Source organism: Triticum urartu, chromosome 5A (genome assembly GCF_056163025.1).
Source record: "Triticum urartu cultivar PI428250 chromosome 5A, HENAU_Tu73, whole genome shotgun sequence".
NCBI lineage: Eukaryota > Viridiplantae > Streptophyta > Magnoliopsida > Poales > Poaceae > Triticum > Triticum urartu.
The window spans coordinates 649632009-649651283 of NC_141877.1; the positions used below are offsets into that span (position 1 = coordinate 649632009).

The 19275-nt window shown below is 45.0% G+C and overlaps 2 protein-coding genes across 2 annotated transcripts; both read right to left on the bottom strand.

Moving 5' to 3' along the window:
* Window positions 1-7222: 7222 nt before the first annotated feature.
* On the bottom strand, window positions 7223-8493 carry LOC125506371 (uncharacterized). Its single transcript, XM_048671196.2, has 2 exons — window positions 7872-8493; window positions 7223-7752 (listed from the first exon to the last, which is right to left on the bottom strand). Exons 1-2 carry the CDS (start codon window positions 8340-8342, stop codon window positions 7603-7605), a joined length of 621 nt encoding a protein of 206 aa, XP_048527153.1. The 5' UTR covers window positions 8343-8493; the 3' UTR covers window positions 7223-7602.
* A 9345-nt stretch (window positions 8494-17838) lies between these two features.
* LOC147973769 (uncharacterized) lies at window positions 17839-18174 on the bottom strand. The gene has a single exon (XM_087524782.1). The coding sequence runs from the start codon at window positions 18172-18174 to the stop codon at window positions 17839-17841; it is 336 nt and encodes a 111-aa protein (XP_087380908.1).
* Between the last annotated feature and the right edge of the window lie 1101 nt (window positions 18175-19275).

Genomic DNA, 19275 nt, shown 5'->3' on the forward strand with positions numbered 1-19275 from the left:
CGGCAGAGTGGTAGACGATGTAGACCACACGTTGCACCACCGTGACTGCACCTCGTGGTGGTGCTTCTTGCCGGCGATGAAGACGACTGGCTGCACCACCGTGGCCCGTGCGTATGCCGTCGGGGAGCCGCCTCGAAACAGAAGGCGAGGAGGAGATCAGGCAAGGGAATCCACAAATGGAAGAAGTAGATGAGGAAAGGGTTCGAACCAGCGTACCGTAGTTTCTGTCGTTGCAGATCGAAGCACCAGCAACGAATCTTGAAATCTCCCCGCGCGTCGGCCCACCTCCCCGCTTCGGATCAACCTTGAAATCGCCGGAAACCAGCAACGTCGCGGATCTGGACCGACCACGACCGGATCCAGCAGCCGCGCATGCGCGATGAAGCTCGTTGCGTGCGTCCTCTCCGCCGCACACGGCTCGCCGGAGACGCATCTGTCGCTGGGCGGAGTCTTGGTCGTTGCGGGAAAGGCGACGTGCGCGGTGATGCGTCGGGGGGAGGTGAGAGGGCGATAGGTGGCGACTGAGTGGAGAGGAGAGGTGAGTGGAGAAGGTAGGAGAGGGCCTGATGCGGCGTTCGCCGGGCGGAGCCGCGCGGCCGCCAACCTGTACGTGGACGCACGCGGCGTCGCGGCGGCGGATGGGAAGTGGGGCGAGGGGGGAGTGAGTGGAGGGGAGAGGAGCGAGTGGAGGGGAGAGGAGCGAGTGACTGGATAAGGGAGGCGGCGGGGTAGGTGGAGAGGCGGGGAGGTGGGCTGACGCGCGGGGAGGTGGAAAAGCCGGGCGCGCCAGGGGAGGTGGGTCGTCGCGAGGGGGGCTGGGCCACGTAAAGGTTTCGTCCCGAATGGGCCGACTTTTTTTCTTTTCTGATTCATCACTTTTTTTCTCTTTTGAAAACCTAACCGAAAAAACTTTGAATTTCAATATAACTTATTGAAAACACGAATATTTTTTAAAACAGTGAGCAAATATGAAAATAGCGAACAATTTGTTCAAACACGATCATGTTTTAAATTTTGAGAATAAACTTTAAAACAAATAATAATTTTGTCAAATTTAGTCAAATTTGGCAAATCGAAAAGTTTTTGAAACTTTGAAGTTTATTGGAAAATGATATCCATTTAAAAAGAACCCGAACAAATTTGGAAGCATGAACAGTTCTTTACAAACACAAACATTTTTTGAATATTGAGAACAAACTTTGAAAATCATAACCTTTTTAAAAAATCCAGAATATTTTCATAAACGTGAATTTTTTTTTAAAATATGAACATTGTATTAATTTTGATAACTAATTCCAATAAACAATAACTTTTTTGAAAATCCAGTACAGTTTTTGAAAAGTCAGAACATTTATTGGTAAATCCATAAAAATTTTCTAAAAAGCAAACACATTTTTCGAATCTGAGGAACAAATTCTGAAAATACCTAATTTATTTTAAAAATATATATCAGTTTTCTTTAAAAAGCAATAACACTTTCATATTTTGAATAAAATATTATGAAATATGCAAACATATTCTGGAAATCAAGAACAATTATGTAAAAAGCAAAAAGCTTTTTCAAATGTCATGAACATTTTTTAAAACTTGTGAACATGTTTATATAAACATGTGGTATGACATTTATTTAAATAACATATATTTCTAATAATATCAAATAGGTTATCTTTTTTGCATACAAAAAAGTTGTTTTACAATCATTTTTATATTTATTATATATTACATATAATAATATGATGAAGTAGGGAATATCATTTATATTTCATCATGGTATACTTATTATTAATGTTGGGATGATTTTTGTTGTAATTATTTTTTTACCTCACAAAATGATATTAAACAAAAAACAATGTAATTATGTATTTGTAATTAAACAAAATTGTATATATATATATATAAACATGGTTCAAAAAAATAAATATTTTTATGCTTGTTACATATATTAAGGGTAACACAACAAAATCATATAAAAAACAAATATACTTTGTTAATTTTGGGTTGTTTGTTTTAGTTTTTGTTTGTCAATTTTCCATAGCCCATCATTTTATTTAAAATAGTTTATATGATTTCAAACGCCTTCTAACTTAAATGAACATTATAGTTTGTTGTTTTCTCCGAATTGTTCTATTTGTGAAATGATTTAAGCAGCATATTTTTATAATATAACCAAATGCTTTTCTTATTATCCGATAAAACCATTGTTTTAGTTTCAGTTACAATTCTATTATATATTATATATAGTTTTATAATGCCGTGAAAAATATTTAATATATTTCATCATAGATATAAATTGATGGGTTACGACATACGCACTGAGGCAACGATGACAGATCACACTGAAACACCGCGAGAAGAGGTGCCTAAAGCTAACCTTACTTTGTATCTATATTCTATGTGATAAAATGAATGATCTATTTATATTCTTGTTTCTTCAAAATATAGTATACATGGATATGGACTCTGGAGATGCACGGAAAGATTCCTTTGAGGGTTGAGATGCAATATCACTGCAAGGGGCTGCAAACCCACAACATAATCACGTCGATGAGGTTATCTCTCATAATAAACCAAAAAAGGATGTCAATTTACATGTTATCCCACAAGGTAATTTTAAATATTATTATCAAGAATTTTTGGTGATATTGCCTTTTGTATTCAACAATTTTGGATTTTATTGTTCACTAAGCTGGCTCACTTTTTTTATGAATTTCATAGACTATGTTTGTACCCCTAGAGATATTACAATCATCGAAACAATCAAGTCTGCCCCTAAGAATACCCGGTTTGTTGACATTGGAGATGCCATGTTATCAACTGACGATTTGGAATGCCTTATAAAAAATGACATGTTCTTACATGACGGTGTAAGAACAATTGCACAAAATTTGTAATTAATTTATTATATATAATATCATAATTTATATATATAATCTAATGGTTGTTTGCAGGTGATAAATGCTTACATATATTGCATGCTTGCTCACGAGCATTTACAAAACAGGGCGGGTGAAAAGGTACACATTATTAGCACGTTTGTATCGGGCCAGATAAAAGAAGACGGGGAAAGAAACATAGACCCATCAAAATATCGTCGCATTGTGCGTCATGTTAATACTTATCTACAACAAGATATGGTTAGTTTTGTCTCGTAATCCATGCATATAATTATGAATTGTTTTTATTTAGTTCATATGCTTAATGATTTATTAATAACTATATCTAATTTTAACTGTGACTTGTATCTTATTTACACCAGTTATTCATCCCGATTAACATGCCGGGCTACCATTGGTATCTAGCAGTTGCCAACGCCAAAAAACGAGAGATCCAAGTATTGGACTCACTTGGTGAGAATGTCAAACGCAATGACCTTGCTACTACGGTAACTATCTATTTATTTTCTCATCTTAACATTTATTTTGTTTGACTTCATCCCTACCATCTCTCATATATATATGTATGTATGTATGTATATATATATATATATATATATATATATATATATATATATAAAAGTTACTAGGGCTCGAGAAATGGCTGAAACTTGCAGAGCATATTCCGGAGTTTATCAGAGGTCATAAGTGGCCTGATCTCAATATTACAGAATGGACGGTTGTAGAGCAAATTCATGAGGCAATACAAACCGATGGGTAAACACTTGTGATAATGGTTTGTTTTTAGATTCATTTGTGTGGCATTCTGAGGCATTATTTTATCATATTATAGCGCATCATGTGGATTGTTTATGCTAAACTATATGGAATACTGGTCATCACATGGACTGTCAGACCAGTTCACGCAGGTATTTCAGTTTTATACATTATCTCAAAAAAATTTATCAAAATATTTTCTAAATTGTTTTCATAATTTATTTGTAGGAGGATATGAAACATTTTCGGCAAAAATTAGCAATTATTTTGCTCGATTCAGATCTTAATAAGCTAAGAGGATGTCCCATGTACCATCAACCTGTCAACGAAGAAACTTTAGCTAATTCTGATCTTGAGATCCTGGATAATCCTTCTGACGTGGTCGAAGAGAAACGTCCTGCCCCAATCACTATCATTCCCACGGACCAACGTGAAATACTTGCCGGCCTGTGCAACTACATCATGTCGATCAATGATGCTGGGTGTTTGGAGTAAGTATCATGTATCAATATTTAATGTGCGGATGTATATTATTGTTCTTCTTACCATCCAAATTACAGGAAGGTATGGGTCCGGAGCTCCACACCCGATCCCATGAGTTTAACTCTTAAGAAACTTCAGTGCATACTTAACATGGAGTAGCCCATGGACAATGATTGCTTCAACACCGCCGTGCTTATGCTGGCATGTGACGAGGGAGTATTGTTCACAGACCCTCCTATACACTACATGGATCTACGATTTTGTGTAAGTTACCGTAACTCTTCATTCTAGGTGCCATTAGTATCAAAATGTTGAAACAATATGTCTTCTTTTACTTAGTCCATGCTGCTAGAGTCAACACGAGGTCAAAAGTTTTGTGAGAAGGAAACTATCCAGACATTGGCAACATTATTTGATAGCTGGCCTGGGATGGAGACCGACATCTCATCTTGCAATAAGGTAAATAAAATATTATGTCCATTGTTATCATGCTTTGTTTTTGTTTCTAATAGCTCCACTTGTAGATTTATCTTCCCTATGCATCTATCGGCCGATACATATTGTACGTCATCGACAAAGAGGCATGTCGTCTATATATTATGGATCCTATTCAATTATCACAATCGTCAGAGGATAAAAACTTGAGGCATTCACTGAAATTAAAAAATATTTCAAGGGATTTCAAAGAAGCACTCGAAATAAAGCTTCCTGGGTGGAATTCCGATATATATAAATGGCATCGTTTATTTCCGGCCGGTGTTCCAACGAGTATAGACGGGTAATGAATTCATAACAAGATTATTTACTTTTGTTATCATTATATTATTTATATTATTAATTTCAAATTTTTCAGGAATGTGTCTGGCTATCTTGTTTTTCATTTTATGCTCTGGTGGAACGGTAAAGAATTGGTCAAGCCAATTTGCGTGGTGAGAAATGTGGGTTACATGTTTTAAGACTTTCGGCGTGAAATTTTCATACTAACTACATTTATTTATTCTGTAGGATGGGTATGAATTGAGGAAGCATTTTTTATTATACTTGCTAAATCATCGTGGGAATGAAGCTAGAGGAAACTTTCCTGATATTGTGAAAGAATTTCTTAAGCGCATCATCTAGATATTAATATTTTTGTAATAGATGTTAAGTTGTAACATCACTTAGTTTGTTACATTGCAATAATGGACTTCAGTTTGTGTTACATGTTAAAAATGTGACAATGTAAAGCAACGTGTAACTCTGGTAAAATATATCAAGAGCCCGTGGTAACGCACGGGCATTCTACTAGTACATGTATAAAATTTCATGAACATATATGTTAACATGTAATGTATACAAAAAAGATAAATACACAGATTAAAATGGGCTTTATCGTTGTTGTTTTTGGTCCAGATATTTATCTTTTTTGTGTAGCATGCAAATAATCGAATTACCTGATGAAACTTTTTTGTAACTTGACAAACAGTCATATGTATTTGTATAAAAAGATTTGATATTTTTTGAAACTTTTAAGTATATTTTGATTTTTTTTTTGATAAAACGGGCTCCATGGAGCCCGGCCTCTGCGACACCTCACTCGCTCCCTCTCTGATTTCATTAATGAAATCAGTGTCTTCATGCTACAAGGGAACAGTGGGAAAAGGAGAGCAAGAAGATAATGCAGACAGAGTATACATCTCGGACCACCAGACATTTTACCTCTATCACCTGCAGCCTCTAGCCACCGCCCCCACACTAGGAAGAGACAAGGAGCTGCCAGCTGAAATGTATTTATGTTAAGTATGCATCAATTAATTTGGACCGTAGGGAGGGAGTACTAGAGAAATTATTTCAACGGAAGAGTTAGGAAACCAGAAGCGTTCAGGCAGAAGCGGCAGGAATCCTCCGGCTAGCGAGTGTTTTGTCCACTCGATTCCTTCCAGGCTGTAATGCTACGCACATGTATTATTTTTTAGTGCATTGTGTGATCTCGATGACGGTGATGTTTGTACGCCCGTTTACGTGCAGATGGAGTATCTCTAGCTCAACTGTGAGCAGTTTTGGAAGTGATCTCTTTGGTTACAATAAGGAAATCAAGGGAATACGCATGAATAGATGGATGTGGGGAATCTAAAGTGTTTGAAAAAAGGAGATATTATGCACGCACAAACAGGGAAAAGACGAGAAAGAAAAGATGCACATGCATGTTTGGTAGTACTAGCTAGATGGATTGATGTGAAGGGGAACAATGAGGCTAGGGAAAGGTGGGTATTGCGTGTCGATCATCCGTGCAAAGAAAAGAAATGATAGTGGAGGTTTATACTCCATTTGGGGCCATTTCCACTTGTCGAAGTCAGGTTGTTTCCATCTCTAGTACTCCCTCCATCACATAATATAGCGGGCACTCGTTTCCATGAAAGTTGAGCTTCACACATCAAGTTTATAGAAAACCTTTTCAACGTTTACAATAGAGTGAAGTGCACGTAGGTCCTTGAACTATTTTAAGGGTGTCACATAGGTCTTCACAGTATGAAAATCGTTGTTCAGGTCCTCAAAGTATAGTGAGTGTGTCATGCTAGGCAAAGTATAGGTCCTCAGACTACTTTAGTATTGAACTGATTCTGGACCTGGATGAAACACTTATTACACTTTAAGGACCTAGATGACGATTTTCATAGTTCGAAAACCTACATGACACCCTTAAAATAGTTTGGGGATCTACAATGCACTTCACTCTTTACAATACCAAACATATACCATATGAATATAGATTTCATGATTAATCTAATATGAATATAGATTTCATGATTAATCTAATGGTGTTGATTCGATATTCTCATCACATAAACTCGGTCAATGTTGATAAAGTTTAACTTTAAAAAGATGGAATACACACCATATTAGGAAACTAGGACCGTGTCCGTTCTCATCAGATTAGCATAGCATTGTCGTCCATAAACATGCACACATAGATACAGTAGCTAACGAAATTAACGGTGAATACTATGTTTGTGGTGCATGCGTGGTGCTCGCCGGTGGGGACATATATTACATAGGATTCCATTCCACGTCTTGCCCGCTAGGTAGTACAACATATAAAGCAGGAACAAAAGGAAATCGAATCCACGTACGGTCTGGCCTCACACAATCGATCTTTTATCATACAATCAGCCATCACCTACTTGTGACGGAAATGCCGTTAATTTACATAGCTGGATCGATTGATTCGTCCATCACCTCAATATTAAGGAGATATATTACATACTAGCCTAATTTTGCAACAAAGCTACTACTACGTACTAGCTAGATTACATATGCACATGCATAGTTCACGACTCCCATTAATATTGATATGTCCATCACCAAGAGCTAGCTTTGGACAATTAATCATGTATAAGTAGCAAGCACATGCATTGGTAGTCTTGTATATAACTAATTAATTAGTGGAATAATTAAGCTACTGCAGTCGATGAACCATGGCCGCCGCCGATCATGGCGCAGGGGCGGAGCGGCACCTCTGCCTCTGCTCGAGCTCGAAGTGGAGAGTGGACCTGCTGGACCTGCTCCTGCCGCCGCCGTTGCTGCTGCTGCTGCTGCAGTCGGGGAGCACTGCCGCCTGCGCCGCCGTCGCCGAACGTTCCTGCATCCAGATGTGCAACACAAGTTACACAACCAATATCATAATGCTGCATGCTAGCATCAAGTATATGTAGACGTAATCCGTTAAACTACAAATGGCCATGGTGAATATGCGCGTACTTTGATGAAGTCCTGCTCGCGCTTGATGAGCATCTGGTTCTCCCTGCGCAGCTGCGCCAGCTCCATCTCCAGCTCGTTGGTGTAGGCCTGCTTCCGCGCCCGCGACCGGGCCGCCGACTCCCGGTTCTTTATCATCCGGCGCTGACGGTCGACCGCCGCCGGAGCATCGACCTGCACCCTCTTGCTGTTGTTGTTGCCGCTGTTGGCTCCGGAGGCGGAGGGGAAGCCAAAGGGGTAGTCATTGCAGGAGCTGGAGCCGGAGGGCGTACCGGAACCGGGACCACCACCGTGGAAGGTGAACTGGACGGAGGAGCTGAGGGTGAGCGCCGTGTAAGGAGCCCCCCGCCGCAGCGGCACCGGGCCGGCGAGGTAGTCCTGGGGGTAGACGGCGGCGGCTGGAGAGCGGATGTGGTACGACTGCAGCGCGGCCGGGGTGGAAGGCAGGGACATGTCCTTCCACAACTCCTCCATCCGAAACACTCCACTGGATCCTACTTGGCCTTCACCTAATATGTGTGCAAGGTGAGAGACGCTGGCACACGCGTAACGCTAAGTATATATGGCATGCTCCTTGTGGCTCTCTTCTCTTAGTTTATAGCCACAAACGCAACGCCCTGTCCACCCATGGGTGGCCTGGTGTGTGTGGGTGCAAGTAATCTACCGGAGTATTATGCTTCAATGGCGTGTTGCTTGTTTGTCATATCTGGCTACGCATGCATGCATGTATGTGTGCGTTTGATTCTTCTCGGCATTTCTCTATATTTGTATTTCTGTATCATAGTGATCTTTTTCTGGAATAACTTTCGATCTAACTTTCGATCTATTCATCAGCTGTCAAGACAGTACAAAAAACACCAAAGATAATAGAGATTACATCCATGTTCGTAGACCAACTGACGACAGCTACAAGCACTGGAGCAAGCCGAAGACGTGCCACCATCACCCCCTCCCTCGTCGGAGTGAGGCAAAGCTAGTTATAGTAGACCGTTGGAAACTCATCGTGCTAATGTCCCTCAGGACCAGCACACCAGAATAACAAATGTCGTTGATGAAGAGAAGCGTGGATCAGAAGGATCAAAACCTGTAGACACAAGAATGTAGACGAACGAAAATCAAATCCATCAAAGACAAACACCGTCGAATCTCGCGAGATCTGCCAAAGACACTTCCACACGCCCTCCAACGATGCTTGATGCATCGCTGGACGAGACGGGGATAGAAGACGAGAACTGCATTCCATCTTCAGAGAGCCATCGTGCACTTGGCATCCTGAGCAGGACACAAATCCTAACCAAATTCAAAAAAACACCTAAAAACAAAGCCCTTGCACCGTCAATGGCCGGGATCAACCGTGTCTCCATGGCCCTAAGGCCAAAGGAGACTAGGCAGATCGGCGGCGATGCCGACGGAGGCACGGGAAACCCTAACACGTGTTTGTTCGCTCAAGATATGTTGAAGCCCAGAGACATTGATTGGATTAGGGTGATTGATTTCCTTCTCTCCCATTCAGTGTCTAGACTTATGTCGGTCTTTCTTTAAAATAAATAAATTTGCAATGCAATATTTTGAAATGTTTTACGAAACATTACTAAAAGTGTTTTCGACATAATTTTCAAAATATTATTTTTCTATAGGTTTATTTCATGAATCTTCCATTATTTCAGCCGTTCTTTCTTCAGAAAGTCGTATTTACCCGAGTGGACCACCAGCTTGTCATGTCTGGCTACACCTATATGGGTGTAGTCCTGCATTAGATTATTATATGTGTATCTTCGTTTCTATATTTCGACACCAATGGGCCCCTTCCATTAAACGTATGGTCAAAAGAGTTTTGTTTATAGATTAAATATTTTGAAAAATAATTTATTGAAACTGTTTTCACACACTTTTCAAAAGAAAATTCCTTTCGATGTGTTTAACTATTTTTTTCACGGATCTTCTATATTTCAATCATTAACCCAAAAATCATATTTCACATTTGAAAGATTGTGGATGTCGCCTAAAGAGGGAGGGGGGGGGGGGGGGGGAGGGGGGGGAGGCGCTTTAAAATAATTACGGTTTAGGCTTGAACAAATGTGGAATAAAACTAGCATTTAATTTGTCAAGCACAAAACCTAAAACACGTAGGCTCACCTATGTGCACCAACAACTTATGCTAAGTAAGATAAACAACTAAGTGATAGCAAGATATATATATATGGCATGGAACAATATGGCTATCACAAAGTAAAGTGCATAAGTAAAGGGCTCGGGTAAGAGATAACCGAGGCACGCGGAGATGATGATGTATCCCGAAGTTCACACCCTTGCGGATGCTAATCTCCGTTTGGGGAGGTGTGGAGGCACAATGCTCCCCAAAAAGCCACTAGCGCCACCGTAATCTCCTCAAGCCCTTGCGCAATGCCAGATGTCGTGATTCCACTAAGGGACCCTTGAGGGCGGTCACCGAACCCGTACAAATGGCAACCCTGGGGGCAGTCACCGAACCCGTACACTTTGGCAACTCTTGGGGGCAGTCACCGATACCCGTCAAATTGCTCGGGGCGATTTCCACAACCTAATTGGAGACCCCGACGCTTGCCTAGAGCTTTACGCCCCAATGATTGAGCTCTGACAACAGCAACCATCTAGGGCACCATGACACCCAAAAGTAACAAGCTTCTCAACTTCATTTTCACGTATCACCGTGGAGAACTCAAACCGATGCACCGAATGTAATGGCAACGGCACACGGAGTGCCCAAGTCCTTCTCTCCCAAATCCCACCAAAGAAACTAATACTAGGGAGGAAAATGGGAGGAAGAACAAAGAAGAGAACATGAAGAACTCCAAGATCTAGATCCAAGGGGTTCCCCTCACATAGAGGAGAAAGTGATTGATGGAAATGTGGATCTAGATATCTTGTCTCTTTTCTCCCCAAAACTAGCAAGAATCCATGGAGGTATTGAGAGATAGCAAGCTCAAAAAAGGTCAACAATGAGGGAAGAACACGAGCTCAAGAGATAGGGTCCAATGGGGAAGAAGATCCCCTTTTATAGGACTCCACGAATCTGCCTGTTATGTGCAGAAAATTGTAGAACCGGTACAACCGGTTAAAGTAGAGAAAAAACCTACCTGTAGGAAAATCACTAAGCGGTACAACCGCCCGGGGCACCGGGGTAGTACTGGTTAAACTGGAACTAACCGGTAAAACCGGCCCACAATCGCCTAATAACCGCTCCACAACAGAACCCATTCCGGTGGTAGAGCGGTACAGGGCCGGTACAACCACCGGACCAAGTCTGGAGCGGTACAACAACCCCAAACACCGGTAGTACCGGTCAACCGGTACAACCGGTCTATGTAAAATAGGTAAGATCAAAACAGCCACAACTTTCGCATACGAGCTCCGAATTCAACGAAAATGAGTTTGTTGGAAAGCTAACGACAAGAGAAAACACAATATTGATAGAAATATCAAGAAATAGCAATTGAGAAAATACCCAAAATAAAATGGTGAGAACCCTTTCTCAAATAAGACCGGTAAAAACTCCAACGCCGAAAACACAAAAGAAGATGCATATGAAATTGGTTTTCGATGAACTCGAGCTTGCCATGAAGATGACCATAAGCTCCAAATCTCACAAGGAGAAGAACCAAAAAAGAACCAAGAGATATGATGCAAGGATGCAACGGTTAAAGCTCTCGACAAACGATATGACCAAGCTACTCACTAGATAGCCCCCCTTGATAGTACGACAATCGATCCTACAACTCGGTCTCCCAACTACCATCATGAGACTGGTAAAATAGAAAACCTATCAAGGGCAAACATTTGCCTTGCACATAGTCCACTTGAGCTAGATGATGATGATCTTTACTTCCTCAAGTTGGCCCACCTTTCTTGATTGCACTGGTTTGATGAAGACTAGTTGATTGCTCCCCCGTACTCCACTATGGGTGAGCCACTCTTTGGCACATCTTCACAAGTCTAGTGACAACACAATGGACGACAAGCTTCAAGGATGATCTCTTCATGATGCTCCACTTGAACTTGCACATCGCAATCTTGATGGCGATCACCACTTGATGTCATCCTCCATGGGTTATATGAGATCTTCCTCTTGATGCAAACCCATGAAAACATACCTAACCCCACATAGAACTCACACGTAGACCATGGGTTAGTACACAAAGCGTAATGGACAATGCTTACCATACCATGAGATCACTTGATCCCTCTTGGTACAACATGTGCGCTTTCTGTGTTGATCAACTTGAATCACTCTTTGTACTTAGTCTTGATCAACCTTGAATATTTCCAACTCTCTTCATTAGGATGATGTCTTGAAGGTAAACTTGAATGTTCACACAATCTTCTTCTTCAAGACATGCTTGCAATAAACTCAACTCTCACATGACCAATCTTTGGATAATTCCTTGAAAAGCACTTTCGCCATCTCATAAACTCTTTGAAACCAACACGTGGACTTCAAGAAAAGCCTATGAACAAACCCTTCAAATATAATTCAAGGCAACCATTAGTCCATAGAGATTGTCATCAATTACCAAAACCAAACATGGGGCACCGCATGTTCTCAACATTCAAACTTTTCCTATTTGTTTATTCTATTTTATTTATTATAAATAAAACTATACATTCCACATACATTGACTCATGTATATGAATTATTTCTGTAAGATTTCAATTGATACTATAAACATTTTGGTTTTTTCACAGTTTTAATACTATTTCACATAATTCCGGTAACGTTTCACAAGTTTACTTTCATAAATTTCACGCTCTGTGGAAAATCATATAATTTCATAACCATGTCACGCCACCGCACAAATAAAAAATCATACAAATTGAACAAACATCAATGGTTGCAACACAATTTTCGCAGCCTAGTTTCAGAAATATCTAACAATTTTAACCTTTGTTCTCGATAATCTCACTTCTAGCACTACTTCAAAACACTTCATGGAAAATACATGTTGTTAATTTTGGTGTCACAATTGTCACAGTTCTCAGAATAATTTCAGTACGATTTCCAAAGTTTCATTTCTTAAAACTCCCTTTCTTTCATTAGTCACACAAATCTCATGACCATTTCAATGACGTTTAACAAGTCTATATCTTGATATTTCACTTGAATTTCAATTACTAGTAAACCTATTAAAATTATGAAATAATTGGTATTTGTGTCTGATTTTCCTAAATTAGCTTAAAACAAGACTGAAATAATTGGAATTTGTGCCAAACCTTAGTGTTTTTCTTCTTCTGAATTGACTAAAATATTACTATAATTAAAAATTATATGAAATGTTTCTAAAACTGAATTGAAATTATGATTGAAACAACTAAATATAAACTAGTTAAAATGTATCCACAATAGTTCTTGAGCAGAGAGTGCAAGCTAAGGTGTGACGCGTGTACATATATGATGGATTAGGTCGTGCATTTTCACTTTTTTGCGTATGGACCATATATGGGGAAGCATATTTTGCAGACAGCGCAGTGCTGGCTGGGCCAATAATAGCTGATGAATATCCTTCCATATTTCCATTTGCATGTAGATATATTATCATACTGCATGCATTGACGACTGTTCATGCATGCTCCTTCTTTTTTTTTTGCTCCGGTGGAGGGAGATCTTGCCACGCTCTCGATCACTGTTTCCTGCATCCCGCTATATTGGCCAGGCCATTGATTTGCTGCTTCAATCTAGCTAGCACACAGGTGCACGCTACCCTAGGCTCTACTACTATGCATGACAGTAGAGCACGTAGTACTAGAGTCCTTGCTATTGTGAGGACTGAGGAGAGGGGCATGGCCATGGCCATGGACCGGCATGAGAAAGCGAGCAAGAGAATCCGGTGCATCAGAGAGCTGGCTGCATTCGACTGTACAACCGTGCCAGCGTTGTCCGTAAGTGTTTGGCTTTGTTTTCACGTACATGTGTAGGAGTACTAACTAGCTACACTGGATTCTCACCCATGTCACACTTTGTAGTAGCTAGTAGCAACAGATTCTCACTGTTGAGAGATAACTTTTGGCTATGCAACTCGATGTATTTATCGGTGCATAAATCACGTATACATGGGTGTACAACGTGGGTCTCGACCTCAACTATACAAGGACTAGGAGATGGGTCAAGATACACAATATACATGCAAAACCATATGTTCAACGTCTCCGCAGTCGAAGTGTCGCCGGAGACGCAGAGACTGGACCTGAACTCCTCAAATACGGAAGTAGGCAATCCCTTTGTCATCACATCGACGAACTGTTGCGCCGTCAGGACATGAAGGACCCGGATGTGCCCAAGAGCCACCTGCTCGCGAACAAAGTGAATGTCGAGCTCAATATACTTCGTTCGACGATGATGGACTGGGTTGGCGGAGAGGTACACGGCGGAGACGTTGTCGCAGTAGTCGAGCATGGCCTTGTGAACTTCACAAAGCAACTCTTGGAGCAGCTGACGAAGCCAAGAGCATTCGGCAACGGCGTTAGCCACTGCCTGATACTCTGCCTTGGCACCCGAGCGGGATACCGTGGGCTGTCGCTTGGACGACCACGAGACCGGCGAAGGCCCAAGGTCGACACAGTAGCTCGAGGTGGAGCGCCGTGTGTCCGGGCAACCTGCCCAATCCGCATCAGAGTAGGCGACGAGATTGGTGGAGGCGGAGGCCGTCAGCGTGAGTCCCAAGGACGGGGTGCCGCGTATGTAACTAAGGATACGCTTCACCATGGTCCAATAAGAGTCACATGGAGAGTGCATGTGAAGGCAAACCTTCTGAACAACATACTGTAAATCTGGATGCGTCAGGGTCAAGTACTGCACAGCGCCCACGATAGAGCGATAGAAGGCTGCATTGGATGCGAGAGAGCCCTCCAGAGCGTAGACCTTGGCCTTTGTGTCGACAGGCGTGGCGGCGGGCTTGCAGTTAAGCATGCTAGCATGCTCAAGAAGCTCATGAGCATACCTCTGCTGGTGCAGGAAAAACCCATCTGGCTGTCGAACCACCTCGATGCCGAGGAAGTAGTGCAGGGGCCCCAAGTCCTTGAGGGAAAACTCATCGCGAAGACGAGCGATGAGCCGCTGAAGGAGCTCGGTAGTGGATGCTGTTAGGATGATGTCGTCGACATAGAGCAGTAGATAGGCCGTGGCAGCTTCGTGATGGTAACAAAGCGGGACACATCAGAGCGAGTGGATGTGAAGCCAAGCGGCTGCAGGAACGCAACGATACGCTGGTACCTGGCTCGTGGCACCTGCTTCAACCCGTAAAGGGAACGAGAGAGCAAGCACACGTGGTCGGGATGCCCGGCGTCGACGAAACCAGTGGGCTGCTCACAAAACACCTGCTCAGCGAGTTGTAGCTCGAGAGTGCCGTCCGGACGAGTCTTGTGCCGAAAGACCCACTTGCCCATGATGATGTTGGCACGAGGCGCCGGAGGAACGAGCTGCCAGGTGCTGGAGAGCGTCAAACTCTTCCTGCATCGCGGCGAGCCAATGAGGATCCTGGAGGACGGCTCGAGGTGACGATGGGCGAGGGCACGGCTCCGAGGCGGAAGCAGCGAGAAGGTACGCATCGCTGATATACCGTGTGCTCGGGCGAAGAGTGCCAGCCCGAGAGTGAGTCATCGGGAGGGGTAGCGGGTCCGGGGTGGCGACGGGTGATGATGATGATGAACCCGTCTCCTCTAAGGCACCGAGCGAGGCCACGCCGGCCGAGGGGGCGCTGAGGACGCCGGGGACGCCAGGGGCGTCGAGGGCGCCTGAGACGCATGGGGCGTCGAGGGCGCCGAGGACGCCTGGGGCGTCGGGGACGCGGGGTGCATCGGGGTCGGCGGTACTGACCCGAGGAGGGGCGCGGCCCCTGAGGCAGCCAGGCGGGGAGAGGCTTGACCCACGGTGCGAGGGACGCCCTCGAAGCCAGGAGTCGGCCCGAGAGATGCTCTCGAGCGCCCGTCACCAGGGGAGCTCACCAGAGGACCACTAGGAGCAGGCAAGGCCGCAATACCCGGAGATACCTGCTGAAACGGGAAAACCTTGTCATCAAAGTAAACATGTCGGGAAGTGATCACCCGATGTGAGATAGGATCATAGCAGTGGTAGCCTTTGGTGTTGGGTGGATAGCCGAGAAATATGCAGTCCAAAGACCTAGGAGCTAGCTGATGGGGAGTAGTGGAAGCGATTCTAGGGTAGCACGTACAACCGAAGATGCGTAGCTCATCGTAGGAGGGTGGCGTGCCGAACAAGAGGTGGTGAGGTGTGAAATTCCCACGAGTGCGGCAAGGACGAATGTTAAGAAGGACCTATGCGGTGGGGAGCGCGTCAGGCCAAGAACGTGGTGGCACGTTGGCGTGAAAGAGAAGCGTGCAAACACAGTCATTAAGAGTGCGAATCATGCGCTCGGCGCGCCTGCTCTGTTGTGAAGTATACGGGCAAGTAAGACGAAAAATCATGCCGTGTGTGGTGAGAAGGTTATGGGTGGCAAGATTATCAAACTCCTTCCCGTTGTCTATTTGCAATGCATGGATGGGACGTCCAAACTGCGTGAAGACATAAGAGTAAAAGGCGGTGAGAGTGGCAATGGCATCTGACTTTCGCCGCAACGAGAAGGTCCACACATAGTGTGAAAAATCATCTAGAAAAACAAGATAATAAAGATAGCCCGTATTGCTTGCAACAGGAGAGATCCAAACATCACTATGAATTAACTCAAACGGGTAGGATGCGACATGCAATGAAGTGCTAAATGGAAGATGAACATGTTTGCTGACGATAGGTATGACAAGTGTGATCATCGAACTTATTACACGTGAAAGAAAAACTCCGAAGAATATGACGAGGGGTGGCTGGGTTGGGATGTCCTAGTCGAGCATGCCAGAGGTCCACTCCGGTGGAGAGCGCCATGGGTGCGGCGGCAGAGGAGGTGGCTGAGTGGACCGGGTAGAGATTGTCGGGGCTGTCACATCGATGGAGCATCATTCGGGTACGAGCATCCTTAACAGAAAAGCCAAACATGTCAAATTCAACAGTGATGGGATTTTCGCGTGTCAAAGAACGAACAGAAACAAGAGTTTTAATGATGTCAGGAGAGACAAGTATGTTAGAAAGTGATAGAGGCATGGAGTTAGATGGAAAGGCAGCATGGCCAACATGAGTAATGGGCATGGAAGAACCGTCACCCACGATAATGCGAGCAGTGGTGTGAACGGGGTGAGCGGCGAGAAGGTTAGAAGGGTTGGAGTCCATGTGAGCCGTGGCTCCAGTATCCATGTCCCAGTCGCCACCACCAATGTACTGCTATGGCGTGGGAGGGGAGTGCAGGGCTGGTAGGAGTGCGGGATCCCAGGGCGCCGGTGGAAGCGCCGGAGCTGAAGGCTGCGGCTATGGCGGGGGCGCCGCAAGGAGCAGGGGAAACTCGCCGGCTGAAGGGGGTGCCCCGTAGGGCGCGTAGTAGCCATAGGGTAGCGCGGGCGCGTACGGCGAAGGAGCCGCATGTAGCACCTGATGAGCGGCCTGATGGGAGCCGAGGAAGCCGGGGACGTGGGTACGTGGGACGGGCATGGAGTATATGTGAACAACACCGTCCAGGGGTTCTGGCTGGCCTGCCAGGGCGCCGGCTGGTGCGGCTGGTGGGGCACGCCGCCCTGGGTGGCGGCCGACGCCTGTTGCTTGCGGCCACGACGGTCGCCACGATGATGATCGGTGGGTCCGGCTGGGGAGCCGGCGGCTGCAAGTAGGGAAACCCAGGCGGGGGCGGCGCCTGGTAGGGACCCGGGCCAGGCCGCGGCTAAGGATCCGGGGCGGCTGGCGGACCACCACCGCGGGTACCGACGGTGAGGGCCGTGTGGGTGGCCCTAGTGCGCGCCATCTTCATCCTGCGTTCCTCCAGCTTCAGATACTCCACGACCTTGGGAAAAGTTAGATCGATGATGAGGGTGAGGTTGGAGGCAGCGTTCCCGAAGTCATCGTTCAGGCGACGGTGAGCGTGCTGAGAAGAAGCTCGTCGGAGACCTTCTCACCGAGGTCACGGAGCTCATCGGTAAGCTTCTTGAGGCGCATGCAGTAGTCGTCAATGGGCGAGTCGTGCTGTTGACACCCAAAAAACTCGCCGTGCAAGAAAACCTTGCGTTGAAGCTTGTTGTCGGTGAAGAGGCTGTTGAGCTTGCTCCAGACGGTGTGAGCATTATCCTCAGTGGAGACCACCGTGTGGAAGAGGTCCTTCGAGATGGTGGTGTAGAACCAGCGGATCAGAGTGGCGTCGATGGTCATCCACTCGTCATCGTTCACCATGAAGCGGGAGTCCATGGAGCCATCGATGTGATCCCAGAAATTGTATTCACGAAACACAAGGGCGAAGTACGTCTTTCAGGCATAGTAGATGAAGGTGTGGTGATCAAGGATGACGGGAACCCGACCGAGGATGTTGAGATCGCGGATGAGGACTGGGTCGGGACCGACGAACGAATTGGTGTGGGTGGAGATAGAGGAACCGGGAGACTCCATGGCGGCGCGGGAGGAGGGGAGGTGCAGCAGCTAGGGGAATGGGTGGTGGCGGCTGTGGTGGAAAGACAGCGGCGGCGGCTAGGGTTAGAGGGGGGAGCGAAAGCGAGGAAAGATGTGGGAGACGGCGGTTGGGACACGGGGCGGTGGCGGAGCGGCGTGGGAGACGCCGCGACTATGAAGATCGCGGCGGAGGCAGCGGCAGGTTAGGGTTAGGATCGTAGGTATGATACCATGTTGAGAGATAACTTTTGGCCATGCAACTCGATATATTGATTGGTGCATAAAGCACGTATATATGGATGTAGAACGTACGCCTCGACTTCAACTATAGAAAGACAAAGAGGTGGGCCAAGATATATACATGCAAAACCATAGGTTCAACACTCACCCTTGTCAAAATTGGATTCTCACTGAGACGTCACGTTCACAGTGATACCTGTATTTTCTCTTCCTCTCTCGATGGCTATGCGTAGCCCGATGTCCGAGGGTTATCCTCCTTTTCAAAACAAAAAATTTCTCTCAGATCGACGAGGTTAAGGCCAACTCCAACGCGCGACCCCATCCTATTCGCTCATGTCCGTTTGAATCAAAACGGACAGATGACATGGCCTAACGCGCGGCCGTATCCTCAAATTCTGTCTGTTTTTGTCCGTCCCACCCCATTTCCGGCACAAACTTGCACCTGGTTTGCGTCCAGGCGGACGCCGAATGGACGGGCACCTCGCCCGCCATGGGGATGTGTGACGTCCGTCCACCTACCTCCACCGCCCAAATTGAATGCACATGCACGACGGGGCCAGCTGTCATTGACACAGTCATGGGGTCGTCGTCCTTCTTCATGTGGAAGCCATGGACTGGCCAGTTCACATCTTCCACTTCCAAGACAGCCTGCCTCCTCCATTG

What these genes read in the sequence shown, in the direction of transcription:
- LOC125506371 (XM_048671196.2), bottom strand. Translation starts at nt 8,342, where the DNA reads ATGGAGGAGTTGTGGAAGGACATGTCCCTGCCTTCCACCCCGGCCGCG. An exon ending in GCGAGCAGGACTTCATCAAA is followed by an intron (nt 7,753 to 7,871) that starts GTACGCGCATAT and finishes ATCTGGATGCAG; the next exon opens with GAACGTTCGGCGACGGCGGC.
- LOC147973769 (XM_087524782.1), bottom strand. Translation starts at nt 18,174, where the DNA reads ATGGACTCCCGCTTCATGGTGAACGATGACGAGTGGATGACCATCGAC.